The 19,807-nt window shown below is 46.7% G+C and overlaps 1 protein-coding gene across 3 annotated transcripts in view; it reads left to right on the top strand.

Moving 5' to 3' along the window:
* dop1b (DOP1 leucine zipper like protein B) overlaps positions 1-19,807 on the top strand; it is a 148,553-nt gene that overhangs the window by 111,960 nt on the left and 16,786 nt on the right. For all 3 annotated transcript variants that reach the window (XM_078232767.1, XM_078232769.1, XM_078232768.1), the window contains exons 29-32: positions 1,065-1,174; positions 3,641-3,790; positions 9,925-9,986; positions 17,633-17,761. In XM_078232767.1, the coding sequence (XP_078088893.1) occupies positions 1,065-1,174; positions 3,641-3,790; positions 9,925-9,986; positions 17,633-17,761 (451 nt within the window). The remainder of the gene's footprint in view (positions 1-1,064; positions 1,175-3,640; positions 3,791-9,924; positions 9,987-17,632; positions 17,762-19,807) is intronic.

Here is a 19,807-nt window from a genome sequence, read left to right as displayed (position 1 = left end):
GCCTTGTGACTAATAAATAAACTTGAAACTTTAATTTTAATTCCAGTCCTGCGGTGGGTGCTACTGGAAAATCCTTGCCTTTGTGATAGGGTTTTAAAATAAAGTTAACAATAACTCGTTATACAAATCTGCCGCAGTGTTACCCCCAGCGCTGCTGGTAAACACTTTCTCTCGGGATTATATTCCATTTAATGAGAAGTGTGTTTATTCTCCCTCATAGTGCTTTTTCTTTTCATCTAATGCGTCACCAGTAGACTAGATGCGAAATCTGCTTCTGGGATCCTGCAAGTGTCACTCCTATTTGTTTAGCAGTGTGGAAGTGAGTTAGGGTCAGACGCTCCACTCATCTTCATCTTATTCATCGTTATTCATCTCCAGTCAGTTCATTTCTCTGTATTCCCCTTGCAAGGTGGCAGAGTGGTTAGCACTGCTGCCTCATGGAGCCAGGGACCCAGGTTCTATTCCCAGCTTAGGTCACTGTCGGTGCAGATTCTGCACGTTCTCCCCGTGTCTGTGTGGGTTTCCTCCGGGTGCTCCGGTTTCCTCCCACGGTCCAAAAGACGTGCTGGTTAGGTGCATTGGCCATGCCAAATTCTCCCTCAGTGTACCCGAACAGTGTGGTGACTAGGGGATTTTCACAGTAACTTAATTGCAGTGTTAACGTTGGCCTACTTGTGACCCTGATAAATAAACTTAAGAACATGTTGTGGCTCATGCTGTCTCATGACCAGGGAAAACACAGCCTCTGCTGAACGTGCGAATTGAATTTAGAACTATGCATTTGGTCATCTGTAATAATGATGCTAAAGTAAGTGATATTGATCCACAGACGCGAGGCACTGATTACATGAGGGGGAAAATAATGCAGCTTTGAGAAAGTTTGAAATGTCTATAATCTGTATGTAATTTTGATTATGCAAATTGTGCATCTCATTAATTGCTACTGGCATTGTGGTTTTATTCCTTTGATGCTTGCGCCTGAGGTACTTTGTTTCAAGTGACGTCTTGCCTCTGATTTTTCTGGCAGCCTTTATCTGAATGTTTTTTTGTGGAATCATTTGCAGCTTCTCGCTCCGCTTCTCGATATGGTTTACCGCAGTGACGAAAAGGAGAAAGCTGTGCCTCTCATCTCACGGCTGCTCTACTATGTGTTTCCGTACCTGAGAAACCACAGGTAACAAAATGGAATGAACTTCAACACATTAGGGGAGGCAGTGGCGCAGCAGTATTGTCTCTGGACTACTAATCCAGAGACCCAGGGTCACGCTCTGGGGACCCAGGTTCGAATCCCCACCACGGCAGATGGTGACATTCGAATTGAATAAAAATCTGGAATTCAAAGTGACCATGAACCCATTATTGATTGTGATTAAAAACCCATTTGCTTTCCTAGGCCAGCCAGCGATGCCCATGTCCCATCGATGAATTAAAAAAAAGAGAATGCCCTTTAGGGAAGGAAATCTGTTGTCCTTGCCTGGTCTGACCTACATGACACAGCAATGTGGTTGAATCTCAACTACCCTCCTGAAATGGACTAGCAAGTCACTCAGTTGTTCAAGGAAGGCACCACCTAGGGATGGGCAATAAATGCTGGCCAGCCAGCGACACCCATGCCCCAAAAATGAATTATAAAAAATATGGTTGAAACTTAAATGTTCTCTCAAGAGCCGTTGGGGATAGGCAAATAAATGCTGGCCCAGCCAGCGATGTCCACATCCCATGAAAGAACGTTTTTTAAAATTGCTATGGGGTTGAGTGCGTGTGGATCCAGAATTTCGGATCAAAATTTACTTTTCGTCCAGAGTTACAAAATAAATCAGTACTTTTTTATCTTGGTTTCTTTCAGTTCATGGGAGTAATAACATAAATGTCCAGGTTTGTGCAATTGTCCTGTGCAATTCATTCTAGGCTTACTTCACTCAGCATATGGAAACCAGTTTTTTGTGTGAGCAAGTATATCAATTTGTGGATCAGAGTCTGCAGTTGGGGTTACAGGTGGCTGCAGATGAAGGAGTTGGGTTTCCTGGTGTAAATTTAGAATCTCGCTGAAGTCAGAGTATCTGGACAAAAGCAGTTCTAAACTGGGCTGAGGTTCCAGTGGGAATGCTGCATTATCAGATATGATATCCATCTTGGGGAGGCGTTGGCCTAATGGTATTATTGCTCGACTATTAATCCAGAAACTCAGCTAATGTCCTGGGACCTGGGTTCGAGTCCCACCACGGCAAATTCGAATGGTGGGATGTCTCTTAGCTATGACAAAGAGTCATCCAGACTTGAAACGTTGGCTCTATTCTCTCTCCTCAGATGCTGTCAGACCCGCTGAGATTTTCCAGCATTTTCTGTTTTTGTTCCAGATTCCAACATCCACAGTATTTTGCTTTTATGGCAAATGGGGGAATTTGAATTCAATAAAAAATATCTAGAATTAAGGATCTCCTGATGACTGTGAAACCATTGTCAGAAAAATCTATCTGGTTCACTAATGTCCTTTAGCGAAGGAAATCTGCCGTCTTTATATCCTTGCTTGTTCTCTCCAGATGATGAGATCCGTGGCCAGCAAATTCCTTTAAAGTTATCGAAACAAAAAGTACAGAAAATGCTGGAAATTCTCAGCAGGTCAGGCAGTGTCTGTGGAAAGGGAAACTCAGTAACTGGTTCAGAGTCCCGATGAACCTTCATTTGAAGTTTTGTCAGTTGTCATGCAGTCCTGTGCTTGCAAAGCTCAAAACATGTTTCAATGATGTCTGGCAGAAACACATTTGAGTTTTAGTACTTATTGGCATTGAATTAGCAGTTTTACTTGGGCAGCGTGATGGCTATGCAGGAGGTTTGAAGAGATTAGGGAAAACTTTCTCCTATCTCGCCATTCCTTATGTGTGGCCAATTATATAATTTGAGTCAAGCAACTGTCATTTCTCTCTCTTTTGTGTCTAGCTTGAGATAACACCACAGGGTGTTGTTACTTCTGTCTTTTTTAATATACTTATTTTAAATAATTTTTTTGGTTAATTTTGCTTTAAATATCTTTTTTTTAAAAAAGGAAACTTGTATTATTGAGGGCTATTGCCAAAAATGATTAGAATTTTTTTTTTTCATTATTTAACAGGACATGGGCGTCGCTGGCTGGGCCAGCATTTATTGCCCATCCCTAACTGCCCTCCATTTCAGAGAGCATTTAAGAGTCAAACACATTGCTGTGGGTCTGGTATCACATGCAGGCCAGACTGGGTAAGGATGGCAGATTTCTTTTCCCTAAAGAATACTAGTGAACCAGATGGGTTTTTACAACAATTGACAATGGTTTCATGGTCATCATTAGACTTTTAATTCCAGATTTTTTTAAACAAATTCAAATTTCACCATCTGCCATGGTGGGATTTGAACCCGAGTCCCCAGAGTTTGCCCTGGGTCTCTGCCTTACTAGTCTAGTGACACTATCACCGTGCCACTACTTCCCTGTTGATGCATTTTAAGTGTATTTTTATAAGAATGTGGAATGCGTGCGCATTTTCCTTTTTGAAGTGAATGTGTGCGTTTTGGTTTAACTGTGAAGATATTTTTAATTTTGGGTGTAGAGATTATGTCCTAATCATGGTGGTCTTTCTTTAGCTAATACTGTCTTTTCATTTCCTCTCAGTGAGTACAACATCCCCAGTTTCCGAGCCGGTGCTCAGTTACTAAGCAGTTTGAGTGGCTATGCTTACACAAAGAGAGCGTGGAAAAAGGAAGCCTTTGATCTCTTCATGGATCCCCTCTTTTTCCAAATGGACTCATCCTGCATTAACCAGTAGGAAAATAGTATATTTTTTGACGTTAAATAATCCAGGCTCTTACACTAGTTATTGAAAATAGGCTTGTAAATTTCATTTGATTTTCAGTTTTGGTAAATTATAGCCTGCTGTGCCAACAAAGTGAAAATATTGTTAAACCTTCAGTGACTGTCAGCAAGAATAAAGCTTTAACAAATCTGAACTATTACAGGTGCAGTTTCCAAAGTAGATATCAAATTACTTGCCTTTGACATAATGGGTGGAATTTTGAGGTTTTTTTCTAAGTGTCCAGCTAGTCTGAAAATGGGAGAATTCCAGGTCTGTTTTTTGGGCACATTTTCATGCCTGGTGGACAGTGCCAGGCTGGTAATGCCAAGGTGCTGAGTGGCACTGCCAGGCAGTGCCACTCAGCACCTTGGCATTGCCAGCCTGGCACTGCCCAAGGGGCACCCCAACCTTGCACTTCACCTCCCGGGGGGCCTCCAATGGCTCCCGGTTCCACTGGCGAGCCCAACACGACTGTTCCCCTTTCATGGGAAGCAGGTGTTTTCCTTGCCAGAGAGAACCTCTCCTGGTGAGGCCATAAAGGCAAGTGAACCTGGATGATTGAGCACTGGGCCGCTAAACACATGCAAAACATATTTTAATACATTTAAATAAATTAGCGTCTTGCCCATTTCCGGCGAGAGGCTGATTATGTTGGAAATCCGAGTGTTGTAAAATGGGTGCCATTCGCGCCAGCTGCTTTACACCCGATTTTACGACATTTCCCCGCCATAAAATGGGTGTAAAGAGGTCGTAAAATTCTACCCATAGAGTTCATAAAGTCAAATGCCAGGATGTGAGATGTTCCATCTTATTTCAATATATTCTTGCTATAGTCAATATTTGTTATTTTAGCACTTGTTAAGGAAAGACTTGGTGTTTAAGATTGGAATAGGTAGATGAATTCGAGAAATAACTTGCATTCATATAGCTACACTCATAATCTACAGATATTTTATCGCTTCAGAGACAATCAAGTAATTTGAAGATCATCCACCCCCGTCGACACTCACAGCCCCCATCACCGCCTTCAATATTCAATCCCCCCCTTTAATATTTACTCGCCACCCTTCGACACTCACTACCCTCGGCCAATGACGCACACTTGCAGAGGTGTGTACCATCTATCTGCAGCAACTCATCAAGGCACCTCCCAAAACCTTGGCTTCTACCATCTCGAAGGACAAGGCAACATCAATCACCACCTAGAGGTTCCCCTCCAAGCTACACACCATCCTGACTTGGAAATGTATTGCAGTCCCTTTACTGTCGCTGGGTCAAATTCCTGGAACACCCCTTCTAACAACACTGTGGGTATAAATACACCAAATGTACTGCAGCTGGCTCACTTTAGGGCAATTAGAGATGGGCAAGAAATGCTGGCCTAGTCAGTGATGCCACCATCCTGTGAAAGAATTGTTTTAAAAAATTACTTTAGTAATATAGACATGGGTTTCCTCCCACAGTCTGAAATACTTGCTGGTTCGGTGCATTGACCTGAAAAGGCGCCGAACTGTAGCAACTAGGAGAATTTCACAGTAACTTCATTGCCGTGTTAATGTAAGCCTTACTTGTGACTAATGAATAAACTTGTCAAACAGGGCTGTGTGCTCGCACCCACACTGTTCAGCATGATGTTTACTGCCATGCTGAATGATGCCTTCCAGGACAGTGTTGCTGGAATCAGCCTTAAGTACAGGAAGCTCTTCAACTTGAGGAGACTTCAAGCTATTACCAAAGCGAAGGAGACTGTTCTGAGAGACTTCCTCTTTGCTGATGACTGCGCCCTGTATACTGGCTCAGAGCCAGAGATGCAAGTCGGTATGGACAAATTTTCCACGGCTTGCGACAACTTTGGACTCGCCATCAACATTAAAAAGACTGAAGTCGTGCACCAGCCTGCTCCTCGTGCACCAGCCTGCTCCTCGTGCACCAGCCTGCTCCTCGTGCACCAGCCTGCTCCTCGTGCACCAGCCTGCTCCTCGTGCACCAGCCTGCTCCTCGTGCACCAGCCTGCTCCTCGTGCACCAGCCTGCTCCTCGTGCACCAGCCTGCTCCTCGTGCACCAGCCTGCTCCTCGTGCACCAGCCTGCTCCTCGTGCACCAGCCTGCTCCTCGTGCACCAGCCTGCTCCTCGTGCACCAGCCTGCTCCTCGTGCACCAGCCTGCTCCTCGTGCACCAGCCTGCTCCTCGTGCACCAGCCTGCTCCTCGTGCACCAGCCTGCTCCTCGTGCACCAGCCTGCTCCTCGTGCACCAGCCTGCTCCTCGTGCACCAGCCTGCTCCTCGTGCACCAGCCTGCTCCTCGTGCACCAGCCTGCTCCTCGTGCACCAGCCTGCTCCTCGTGCACCAGCCTGCTCCTCGTGCACCAGCCTGCTCCTCGTGCACCAGCCTGCTCCTCGTGCACCAGCCTGCTCCTCGTGCACCAGCCTGCTCCTCGTGCACCAGCCTGCTCCTCGTGCACCAGCCTGCTCCTCGTGCACCAGCCTGCTCCTCGTGCACCAGCCTGCTCCTCGTGCACCAGCCTGCTCCTCGTGCACCAGCCTGCTCCTCGTGCACCAGCCTGCTCCTCGTGCACCAGCCTGCTCCTCGTGCACCAGCCTGCTCCTCGTGCACCAGCCTGCTCCTCGTGCACCAGCCTGCTCCTCGTGCACCAGCCTGCTCCTCGTGCACCAGCCTGCTCCTCGTGCACCAGCCTGCTCCTCGTGCACCAGCCTGCTCCTCGTGCACCAGCCTGCTCCTCGTGCACCAGCCTGCTCCTCGTGCACCAGCCTGCTCCTCGTGCACCAGCCTGCTCCTCGTGCACCAGCCTGCTCCTCGTGCACCAGCCTGCTCCTCGTGCACCAGCCTGCTCCTCGTGCACCAGCCTGCTCCTCGTGCACCAGCCTGCTCCTCGTGCACCAGCCTGCTCCTCGTGCACCAGCCTGCTCCTCGTGCACCAGCCTGCTCCTCGTGCACCAGCCTGCTCCTCGTGCACCAGCCTGCTCCTCGTGCACCAGCCTGCTCCTCGTGCACCAGCCTGCTCCTCGTGCACCAGCCTGCTCCTCGTGCACCAGCCTGCTCCTCGTGCACCAGCCTGCTCCTCGTGCACCAGCCTGCTCCTCGTGCACCAGCCTGCTCCTCGTGCACCAGCCTGCTCCTCGTGCACCAGCCTGCTCCTCGTGCACCAGCCTGCTCCTCGTGCACCAGCCTGCTCCTCGTGCACCAGCCTGCTCCTCGTGCACCAGCCTGCTCCTCGTGCACCAGCCTGCTCCTCGTGCACCAGCCTGCTGCTCGTGCACCAGCCTGCTGCTCGTGCACCAGCCTGCTGCTCGTGCACCAGCCTGCTGCTCGTGCACCAGCCTGCTGCTCGTGCACCAGCCTGCTGCTCGTGCACCAGCCTGCTGCTCGTGCACCAGCCTGCTCCTCGTGCACCAGCCTGCTCCTCGTGCACCAGCCTGCTCCTCGTGCACCAGCCTGCTCCTCGTGCACCAGCCTGCTCCTCGTGCACCAGCCTGCTCCTCGTGCACCAGCCTGCTCCTCGTGCACCAGCCTGCTCCTCGTGCACCAGCCTGCTCCTCGTGCACCAGCCTGCTCCTCGTGCACCAGCCTGCTGCTCGTGCACCAGCCTGCTGCTCGTGCACCAGCCTGCTGCTCGTGCACCAGCCTGCTGCTCGTGCACCAGCCTGCTGCTCGTGCACCAGCCTGCTGCTCGTGCACCAGCCTGCTGCTCGTGCACCAGCCTGCTCCTCGTGCACCAGCCTGCTCCTCGTGCACCAGCCTGCTCCTCGTGCACCAGCCTGCTCCTCGTGCACCAGCCTGCTCCTCGTGCACCAGCCTGCTCCTCGTGCACCAGCCTGCTCCTCGTGCACCAGCCTGCTCCTCGTGCACCAGCCTGCTCCTCGTGCACCAGCCTGCTCCTCGTGCACCAGCCTGCTCCTCGTGCACCAGCCTGCTCCTCGTGCACCAGCCTGCTCCTCGTGCACCGTACACAGAACCCATAATCGCAATCAAAGGGCAGAAACTACAGGCAGTGGACCAGTTCACTTATCTTGGCAGTACCCTCTCCCGAGCAGTGACTATTGAAACAGAAATTAACTGCAGAATAGCAAAGGCAAGTTCTGCTTTCGGTACACTGTATGGGAACGTTGAGGAATCAGCCCAGCAACAAAACTGAAGGTCTACAGCGCCGTGGTACTCACTACCCTCCTGTACACCTGTGAAACGTGGACTGTGTATCGAAGGCATGCAAGACAACTCAATCATTTCCACATGACTTGTCTTCGCAGAATATTACGCATCAGATGGCAAGACAAAGTACCAGACACTGAAGTTCTCTCCAGAGCAAGTCTACCATCAGTCCACACACTGCTGATGAGAGCACTGACCCGTTGGGCAGGTCATGTCATCCGTATGCGGGACCCAAGCAGTTCCTTTTTGGGGAACTCTCTGCTGGAAGACGCTCGCATGGAGGGCAGAAGAAACGTTATAAAGACACACTCGAGGCCTCCCTGAAGTCGCTTGACATAGACACGACCATCTGGAAAATGCTGGCACAAAACCGCCCTACCTGGCGCTGCCTCATCCACAAGGGCTGTCAAGCTTATGAAGCAAGGTGCAATGCTGAAGCACAACCTAAGCGCGAGCTGCACAAGTCCAGAGCCACCAGCGCAACAACTACAGCGCCTACACAAGTTTGCCCAATATTAGGTTCACCAGGTTGATACCAGAGATGAGGGGCGTTGATTATGAGGAGAGACTGAGCAGATTGGGTTTGTATTCGTTGGAATTTAGAAGGCTGAGGGGGGATCTTATAGAGACCTATAAAATAATGAAGGGGCTGGATAGGGTAGAGGTGGAGAGATTCTTTCCACTTAGAACGGAAACTGGAACTAGAGGGCACAGCCTCAAACTAAAGGGGGGACAGTTTAGGACAGAGTTGAGGAGGAACTTCTTCTCTCAGAGGGTGGTGAATCTCTGGAATTCTCTGCCCACTGAAGTGGTGGAGGCTACCTCGTTGAATATGTTTAAATCACGGATAGATGGATTCCTGATCGGTAAGGGAATTAGGGGTCATAGGGATCAGGCGGGTAAGTGGAACTGATCCACTTCAGATCAGCCATGATCTTATTGAATGGCGGGGCAGGCGCGAGGGGCTAGATGGCCTACTCCTGCTCCTATTTCTTATGTTCTTGTGGTGAACCATCGTTGGTTCCCACTGTGGGATTGTTCTAATGTTGTTGTTGGGTTGTTCTAATGTTGTTGTTGGGCTAGGGTGGGATTGATACACCTGTGGTTGTAACTGTTGTGGCACATCCCAGTCGGGCTCCGCCTCCTGGGAGAGGTATAAGACCCCCTGCTCGGGCGGGACCTCTTCAGTCTGGGATAGTGTGTTAAAGTTCTGATAGTTCCATTGTTAGTTAATAAAAGCCTTCTTTTACCGAAGCTTTGTGCCTCGTGTCCAATTGATGCGCATCAGTTCTTATGTGCCAGGACATTCCGTGCCCGAATTGGCCTGATCAGTCATCTTCGGACACACGCATCTAGCCTCATAATGACTAATGGTATTGAGGTCCTCATCGACGACAATGGATGAACAACAACAACTTGTGACTAATGAATAAACTTTATAGAGAAATTGTCACACAGCAAGGCTGCACAGACAGGAATTGAATAAACAACCACACAATGTTTCTTGGTGATGGGACAAATATTAACCCAGCTACAGGGAGAGCAGCCTATTATTTTGAATGGTACTGGCCAAGTGGGTAGATGAAGCCTTGACTTAGTGTTACATGGCACCTCTGACAGTACAGCAATCTCCAAGTGTTCCACTGAAGGATTGGCCTAGATTTATGTGCTCAAGGAGGACTGGAACTTACAAGCTTGACTGCACAGCAAGGCTGTGACCACCTGAGCCCAGTTGCGTCAAACAGGTGGTGCTATTTGAACCCAGCAATATGTTTTTTAAATGAATTGAGTCAGTCTGCTACATGCACCACTTGTGGCACCATTATAAATGTCTAAATAAATTTTGTGATTTCACCAGAGAAAGCAAATGGGTGACGTGAAATGTCCTGTGGGTGGGGGAAGAGGAATTCTTAAAGCATGTTTCTGTTTTCCTAGTTGGAAATCCATAATTGACCATCTATTGACACACGAGAAAACCATGTTCAAAGACCTGATGAGTAAGTCTCCTTTATTATTGCACATCTGCCTTTAAGAACAGAATGTTATGACTGCTAATCTAAATTTGTCCACAGTGTTGCAATTTAAATGTGAATGTGTTAATTGGCTTGACTCAGTAATTATTAATACTTTACAGAAGGACTTTACACAATGTTGGATCTAATATAAAGCGGTTATATGAAAATTTGTTGAAAGCATTCTGTCCATTATTACGGATATATTTAATATCATACTGATTGTTCAGTTACCATTTTTGGCTCTGTCTTTAGTGCGGGAACGGGTGGCACAGTGGCACAATGGTTAGAATCCTAGAATCATCCAGTGGAGAAGGGGGCCCATCGAGTCTGCACCGAGCACAATCCCACCCAATCCCATAACTCTAGCTCGTCCCCCTGACACTAATCTACCTAACCTGCACATCTTTGGACTGCTACCTCACAGCGCCAGGGACCTGGGTTTGATTCTCGGCTTGGGTCGCTGTCTGTGCGGAGTCTGCACATTCTCCCCGTGTCTGCGTGGGTTTCCTCCAGGTGCTCCGGTTACCTCCCACAGTCCAAAAGACGTGCTGGTCAGGTGCGTTGGCCATGCTAAATTCTCCCTCAGTGTACCCGAACAGGCGCTGGAGTGTGGCGACTAGGGCATTTTCACAGTAACTTCTTTGCAGTGTTAATCTAAGCCTACATATGACACTGATAAATAAACTTTAAATTGAATAGTGGGCCACATATGAAGGCCATTTGGGATGTTGAAATCTGCTCCAACTCTCTCTTTTTCATCACATGCCTTGCCACTATGGTCCAGCCATTAGTCGGCCAACACGTCCACTCACTTCCTACGCCAATTGGAAAACAAAAAGACTCGTTACCCAGTTGGATGATGCTTGACTGTCAGGCAAACAACCATTTCTCTCTCTCTCTCTTCTCCCCACCCCATGCGCACGCACACGCGGGCACAGCAATCTTTTAAAATCAGGTAAAATAAAATGTTCAAAGAAAATGGGGCAGAAAAACTATTTTTCTAATGTCCTGATGATTTTTTTTCTTCAGGCTTGCATGTAGTTACCTGGAGATAGATCTTCAATTCCTGGATGGTTGGCAACTCCATAATCCTGCCAACAATTCACTATATTTTAAATAATGTCAAGCCTCAACTCTTGTCTGTTGGGCATGATTGAATAATCTCTAAGCTGCAGTGTCTTAAGATCATTGTTGCATTTGTGTGTGAAGGTGAGCTGGTATTTTAATGAAAAGGTGACAGTCAGTGGTGCAATCATGTCACAGCAAAGATGAGTGATTAGCGCCTAACGCGCAGGCTGTAGCCCCTCACTACCATTTAATGTCGACTTGAGCATTGATTGGCAGTGAGTGTTGGACTTCCATCTGCCCTTGGAAGGAAATCTCGCCTGTGAGAGGTATCAGCCAATCAGCTTAGTGGCACAGTGGTTAGCACTACAGAAGTGACCAGAAGTGGTACTGCAGCGCTCTGCCCGGTACTAAGTCCTGGGACCTTTGAAAAGGAAAGTCCCGGGGATCCCAGGGACGGGAGGGTAGGAGGTGTCTGGGGGAGGGTTGGAAAGGGGGCATTTGGGGGTTAGGAGGGTGGGGGAGGGGGTCTCGAAGCTTCAACACTTCAATGTCCCTGGAGGAAGGGCACCTCGATTTGAGGGGCCTTCAGAGTGAGATGCCATGCAACTTCCCACCAGAGACGGGGAAAATGTTTAATGTCACTTTCTCACCCTACCTGCATCCTCCCCCTCCCCCCCACCGAACTTAAAGATTGAGGCTGGGTGGGGAAATGCCCTTCAGAGGCCATTAAGTGGCCACTTCAGGGTCTTAATTGGTGAATGGGTGGGTATCCCACCCGAGGCCCGCCTAAGGGGAGGGTAAAATTCTGCCCAAGGTATCAGTTGATCACGGTGAAGCTTGTGTGGGAATGTTGAAAGCATGCTCAGGATTTACTCCATATACTGGCGCCAAAAATAAAGGCTGCGTACAGCTGTTTAAGGAACAGACTTGAGGGTTATCAGGTTCCCAGTAATAAGTAGCTGATCAGCTGCCCACAAGAATGTGCTGGATGATAAGATGTCAGTTCAAGGACTCCCGAGTGTTCAGCCTCCAGGGAGGAACATCTGTGTTCACCCTTTCTCTTAATCAGGGAGTGGAAGAAGAACCTGCGAATATGCAGCTGGTGGGAGAGGCTAACTGTCGCACCCGAGCAAGGAGAAAGTGTGAAAAAGGATATTGTCGCCGGGTTTAAAAGGGGCGTGAATGAATTAAGAGCATGATTAACACCTCACCAACTGGCAAAGAAACCTGGTGTTGGATTGAGAAACGAATATTGCTGATCCTACGGCCCATACAACTTCTGCTCCATTCCACCAGGCAGCTGTGGGGCTAAATTGCACTGCTTAGCCGTAAGGGTGTACAATATTAATTCCTGAGTGTTGCCCATGCCTGTTTACAGCATACTCTCTTCAGAAGCTGTGGATCCCCTTCCATTGGACAGTTAGTCATCAAAGCACTGCGACGCTGAAACGCCGAATAGATTCCTTTTCACATCTAGATAAAGATTTAATTAGCAACGTTAATCGCATTGTAATACACATTCCTAAATACTTTTTTTAAATGTAATTTGTTGCTTTTTTAAAAATTCACTCGTGATGGAAGTTTCACTGGCAAAGCCAGTGTTTATTAGCCACCTCTAACTGCCCTTGAGAAAGTGGCTGTGAACTGCCCTCTTGAGCCTCAACTGGACATCAATAGTCACATATCCAGCAGGTGTGTCATAGAATCCCTACAGTGCAGAAGGAGGCCATTCGGCCCAATGAGTCTGCACTGACAACAATCCCACCTAGACCCTATCCCCATACCCAACGTATTTACCCTGCTAATCCCCCTGACGCTAAGGGGCAATTTAGCATGACCAGTCAACCTAACCCGCACATCTTTGGAGTGTAGGAGGAAACCGGAGCACCCAGAGGAAACTCGCACAGACACGCGGAGAATGTGCAAACTCCACACAGACAGTGACCTGAGGCTAGAATTGAACCTGACTCCCTGGAGCTGTGAGGCAGCACTGCTAACCACTGTGCCACCGTGCCATCCTGTCAAGATTGTTCGATCAAACCAGTTGTTCAGCTCTGACACCAAATAATTTATATCAATGATCTATATTTGAATGAAAGCAAGAACCAATACACAAGTATATAGGCGATCATTTATAGAAAAGACAGAATCATTTTACCCTCTTGTCCTTTGGATAGAGACCATAACCCTGGTGTAATGTTGGGCCTTCTCTTCCTGTCTGTTTCCTTCACCTTCTGCTTTCTCTTGAGATTGCGAATCATTGAACACTCTTCCCCACACTTTATCATTTTGCACCAACGACCATTATTACAAGCCATTGGATTTCTCCAGTCTGTCGTTCCCCCTTTTCCTTGAGCCAATAAGAATAAAGGACAACTTGTGATAGAAAGCTCCACACCTGTTTGTGACACCACCGAACACATGACTATCACTTAAGACCACAAGAGTATCATTATTCATAGTTTCGTTTCCCGTCATGTTCCTGTTTCTTTGGCCTGAAGCACTTGCTACAATAGGCCACAGCTTGATACTGATTTGAACGTTAAGCAGTTGTGCTTCCTTTTATCTGGGATTGTTGTAGGTAAAAAGATACCTCTGAGACTGTTAGTGAGTCAAAGTACAGTGGCTTTATTACAAAAGCTTTTGGGAGAGTTCTGGCACCTTAACAGCGGTTCACCAGACTTCTCCCTGAATACAACGAAGTGTGGATATTTATACATTATGGTTCCCAGTACCAGTCACGATGCAAACACTGGTCTGATCACGAATCACAGTGCATCTGGTAGTCTCTGGTCACGAATCAGTCTTTGGTTTCACAGCCCTTCCGGCGGCGTCGGCAGCCTTTCCCTTGAAGTAGCCTGTGTGACTGCGGGCTGCCTCAGCAGGAGTCTTCCTGTCAAACAGCCATTATCGCACTCTACCATCTGCAGCTGTTTAACTATGTTTAGCTAGTACAAACGGGTAAGGTTTGCAATGTCTGCAAAATAACATTCACATTTAACTATCTGTCTTTATGGAAATAAAAGTTAAAGAATGAAAGACATGAACAAGTAAGGAAAACATGAATAAATAATTTATATTGATGCCCGGAGCAGTATAAACCTGGGGAGATCAGCCATGAGGAAGGGTTATGTTCGTGATATATTTTGGGTACAAAATTCATTAACCTTTTAGGTACAAAATTCATTAACCCTTTCCCTTCTTCAGGGATGTGCAAGTTTAGAGTGTCATAGCACAGAAACAGGCTCTTCGGCCCACCAGCTCGATGCCAACCATCAAATACCAATCTATACTAATCTCATTTCCCAGCACTTAGCCGGCTAAACCTTGGCATTTTAAGTGCTCATCCAGTTGCTTCTTAAATGCCATGAGAATACCCCCCCCCCTCCCACCCCATCCCCTCAGCCTCCTCTGCTCCAGGGAAAACAACCCCAGTCTTTCCAGTCTCTCCTCATAGCTGAAACTCTCAATCCCAGGCAACATCCTAGTGAATCCCCTCTGCATCCTCTCCATTGCAATCATGTCCTTCCAATAGTGTCGTGACCAGAACTGTACACTGTACACAATACTCTATCTGTGACCTAACCAATGTTTATAAAGTTGTACCAAGACCTCCCTACTCCTATATTCTATGTCTCGGCTAATGAAAGCAAGCATTCCATATGCCTTCACCACCCAATCTACCTGTGCTGCCACCTTCAGGAATTAATGGATTTGTACACCAAGGTCCCTTTGTTCCTAAATACTCCTTAGGGACCTACCGTTCATTGCGTATATTCTATCCTTATTAGACCTCCCAAAATGCATCACCTCACACTTATCAGGATTAAATTCCATCTGCCATTGCTCTGCCCAACTTACCAACTGATCAATGTCAGTCTGTAGCCTAAGACTATCCTCCTCAAAAATCCACCAATTTTTGTTCATCTTCAAATGATGCCTTCTACATTCACATCCAAGTCATTAATATTTAAAACAAACAGTAAGGGTCTCCGCACAGAGGCCTCCGCTGGTCACAGGCTTCCTATCACAAAAGCAACCCTCCACCATCACCTTTTGCCTCCTATTAACAAGCCAATTTTGGGTCCAATTTGCCAACTTGCCTTGGATTCCAGGCTCTATCCTTTTTGGACCAGCCTTCCCTATGAGACCTTGTCAAAGGCCTTACTGAAATCCACGTAAACTGCATCAAATGCACTATCCTTGTCAACATCTTTAGTTACCTTTTCAAAAAAACTCAATTATATTAGTTAGACAGGATCTCCCACCAACAAATCCATTCTGACTATCTCTGATCAATCCTTGTCTTTCAGGGTGTTGATTGATCCTATCCCTCAGAACCTAATCTCCTCCCTAGCCTTCCATCACAGCCTGTGATACATCACGTCAGGCCCTGGGGATGTATGCACCTTTATGCCCACTAAAACATCTAATACTTTCTCATTAATTGTAACGTGCTCTAGAACTTCATCCCAAATGAAATCTCCAGCTACAATGTATTTTTCCTTAGTGAATACAGATGAAAAATATTCAGTTAAGGCCTCGTCCACATTCTCTGGTTCCACACACCGATTGCCCCTTTGGTCTCTAATGGGCCCCATTCTTTCCCTGGTCATCCTCTTGCTCTTAATGTACTTATAAAATGCCTTAGGGTTTTCTTTAATCTTTTCTGCCAGTGATATTTTGTGGCCCCTCTTTGCCCTCCTAATTTCTTTTTCAGCACCCCCTACGCACCATGCACACACACACACACTATTGATGAAGGGCCTCTCCCATTTTTAGTGCTCTGTACGTACCATACGTTTCATTTTTTTTTCTGTATCAAGTCCTCAATATCCTTTGAGATTGAGGATTCTCTGGACTTACCGCCCTTGCCCTTCACTCTTAGAAATCATAGAAATCATAGAAACCCTACAGTGCAGAAGGAGGCCATTCGGCCCATCGAGTCTGCACCGACCACAATCCCACCCAGGCCCTACCCCCACATATTTTACCCGCTAATCCCTCTAACCTACACATCCCAGGACTCTAAGGGGCAATTTTTTAACCTGGCCAATCAACCTAACCCGCACATCTTTGGACTGTGGGAGGAAACCGGAGCACCCGGAGGAAACCCACGCAGACACGAGGAGAATGTGCAAACTCCACACAGACAGTGACCCGAGCTGGGAATCGAACCCGGGACCCTGGAGCTGTGAAGCAGCAGTGCTAACCACTGTGCTACCGTGCTTCGAGGAACACATTGGCCATGAACTCTCACTACTTCACTTTGTTAAAAAAAACTCCCACTTTCCTAACGTAGAGTTATTCGCAAGTAGCTGCTCGGGTCTACGTTTGCCAAATCAGTGTCTAATGATATTGAAATTGGCCTCCCCCCCCCCCCCCCCCCAGCCCCCCCAGTTCAGACACTTGATTTCTGGATCATCCTTATCCCTTTCCATAATAACTTCGAAACTTGAGTTATGGTCCCTAACCCCAAAATGCTCGCCTACTAACACTTCGACCACTTGCCCAGCTTCATTCCCTAGGATTAGGTCTAGCACGGCCCCTTCCCTAGTAGGTTTACCTACATACAGGCACATCAAGCTTTTCTCGATGCAGTTGAACAATTCCACCCTGTCTAATCCTTTCACGCCAAGGTGATTCCAGTTAATATTGGCAAAGCTGAATCCCCTATTACTATAAACCCTATTCCTCTCACCTCTGTGATTTGCCTACATATCTGCTCCTCTATCTTCCTCTGACTGTTGGGAGGCCTGTTGTATGATCCCAGCAAAGTGATCACCCCTTTTTTTATTTCTAAGCTCCACCCATGAAGAACCTTCTAAGACATCCTCCCTAATTACTGCAGTGATGGTTTCTTTCATCAATAATACAATACCCCCTCCTCTCTTACCTGCACCCCCTCTCCCATCACGCCGGAAAGTTCTATATCCTGGAATGTTGAGTTGCCAGTCCAGCCCTTCTTTCAACCATGCCTCCGTAATTGCAACAATATCATATTTCCACTTGGTGATCAACACTCTTCAGTTCATCTGCCTTATCAGTATTAAAATAGATGCACTTTAGCCTTCCAATCGGTGGCGTGTGTGTGCAAACTCCACGTAAGGTTGGAATTGAACCCCAGTCCCTGGCGCTGTGAGGTAGCAGTGCTAGCCACTGTGACACCCTAATGAAGAATCTAGTTGGGGAGGTTGGGAAAGGGATCAAATCATTAAAAGAAGCAAAGCGGTTAAAAAGGCCATTAGAAAGTACAAAGGACTTGATTTTATCTCGAGTAATGTGTTTCCAATAATTCACAAATGCAAGGCATTATTAAACCCATAAAATTAATCTGCTTTTACAGTTATATTTTGTTCTTTAAAGAGTTAAATATGGATGAAATAAGCTTCATGAACTTTCTACCAATTCAGGAATAAAGTTCATGTTCATTTGTTATCATGTCCCCTCTTTCACTGCCACCCTTCCTACACAAAATGTCGCCTGTAATTTGCAATAAATCACATTTGTTTCTGTTTGGCTCTTTGCCTTTTATTAAATTAATATTTTCTCCCTTTCAGGCATGCAGAGCAGCTCATTGAAACTATTTCCTAATTATGAGCAGAAAGCAATGCTGGTGAAGCGGCAAGCTTTTGCAATCTTCAGCGGTGAACTTGACCAATATCATCTGTACCTCCCACTCATACAAGGTGATGAATACACTTTGCAAAGATAAATGGTAAAACTATTTTTGCTCAAACTGAGATGTGACAGCAACCAGTTTGGTGTAAGGTGACATATTTCTTAATGTAATTAAATCTGGGCAGTTTTTAAAAAAAAAACAAGTGGGATTCCAAAATCACGTTGGACTCAAAGTTAACCCTGTTTCTTGCTCCATCGATGCTGCCAGACCTGCTGAGTTTTTCCAGCGCTTTGTTTTTATGGTAAATTTTGGCATTTTTGTTTCTTTTAAGCAATATTTTATTAATGACACTTTTTTAAAAAAAAACTATTGACAATAGGTGCGGCCTCAATGTCCTTGGACTTCAAGCCTTTAACCACTGTTAGGAAATATGATGCAAAAACAGGAGTGGGCCATTTAGCCTCAAGTCATGTTTTGGCACTCGGTGAGATCATTGCTGATCTGCAACCTAACTCTACACACACATACTATTTGCCTATATCCCTTGATGCCTTTTAAGAACGACAATATGTCAATCTCAGTTTTAAAATTACCAATGATCTAGCTGTGGCATTGCTGACGTGGAGGAGAGCTCCAAACTCCTATTATCCTTCACATGAAGAATTCTTTCCTAACTTAGTCCCTGAAAAGTCAGGTTCTAATTTTTCGACAATGGCCCCTGGTCCAAGACTCCCCATCCAGCGCAAATAGTTTCTCACTCTCCCTGCCACTGTTTGGTGACTCCTGCTGGAACTATTGCATCTGTGGATGTTGGGTGAGAACTGTGTTTAGCTATAATGCTCGAATCCTGTCATCGAATATCCTGTTAAACTAGGCTGGGTTAGCCTGAATGTGAAAAAGTGACTACTTTGGATGGGATTTTCCAGCCCTTCTCACTGGTGGGATCTCTCGTTTCCACGGAAGTTGACCCTCATTGGGGGGGGGTTCCCTGGTGGTTAACGAGCCATGCCAAATACAGTAGACTTTGGCGAAATTGGAGGACCAGCCAATAGTGAATTGCCTCCATTGTGGGAATACCACTACAGGGAGCTGGAAAATTCCAGCCTTGTGTGAGAATCCTGGGGAAAAACCTGCACTGGGTTTTTGCGTTAATTGATGAAAACTAATTTGCTGCACACTGCTTCACTTTTAATTGTAGTACTTAAATAGACTTTTCAGCCTTTGTGATATGCTTTGGGTAAAAGAGGCTGCGAGGTCTTATGATGGGAAACGATTAATTGGACTTAATTTCATTAACCAAATGCTTTGTTGGCCTGCCAGTATTTGTTGCCCATTCCTAATTGCCTTTGAACTGAGTGGCTTGTCACACCATTGCAGAGGGACATTTTAAGAGTCAACCACATTGCTCTGGATCTGAAGTTTAAAGTTTATTCATTAGTGTCACAAGTAGGCTTACATTAACACTGCAATGAGGTACTGTGAAAATCCCCTAGTCGCCACACTCTGGTGCCTGTTCAGGTACACTGAGGGAGAATTTAGCATGTCCAATGCACCTAATCAGCATGTCCTTTGGACTGTGGGAGGAAACCGGAGCACCCGGAGGAATCATATGTAGGCCAGACTGGGGTAAGGGCTGCAGCTTTCATTCCCTAAAGGGCCTTAATGAACCAGATGGGTTTCCCTGACAGTCGACGATAGTCTCTGTATTGGTGACTAAGAAACTAGCTTTGTTATATTTCAGATCTATGAATTGAATTTAAATTCCACCAGCTGCCATGATGGGATTTGAAGACATGTCCTCAGAGTATTAGCCTGAGAAAGATGTAAAGGGAACCAAATGGTTAAAAATAAACTGCAGCAGGAGTTTAGCAGCGTGTGAAAACAGGTTTGCTGTGTGGGAGCTGAGAGATAAACACCATTGCAGAATCTCAGAAAGCTGGCTGTGAGTTAGACACGAGATAAAGTAACTGGGAGCTAAGGCCAGACACTAGCATTGAAATGTTTATAATGGTGTTGTGAATGTGGAGATGCAGAGATCCTGAGGAATTGGCATGGCCTGGGCAGACAGATGGTTTAGTGACTTCTATTGTAATTGGACCAGTCAAATAAGAGA

Source organism: Mustelus asterias, chromosome 17 (genome assembly GCF_964213995.1).
Source record: "Mustelus asterias chromosome 17, sMusAst1.hap1.1, whole genome shotgun sequence".
NCBI lineage: Eukaryota > Metazoa > Chordata > Chondrichthyes > Carcharhiniformes > Triakidae > Mustelus > Mustelus asterias.
This window is presented reverse-complemented; position numbering and strand designations above follow the sequence as displayed.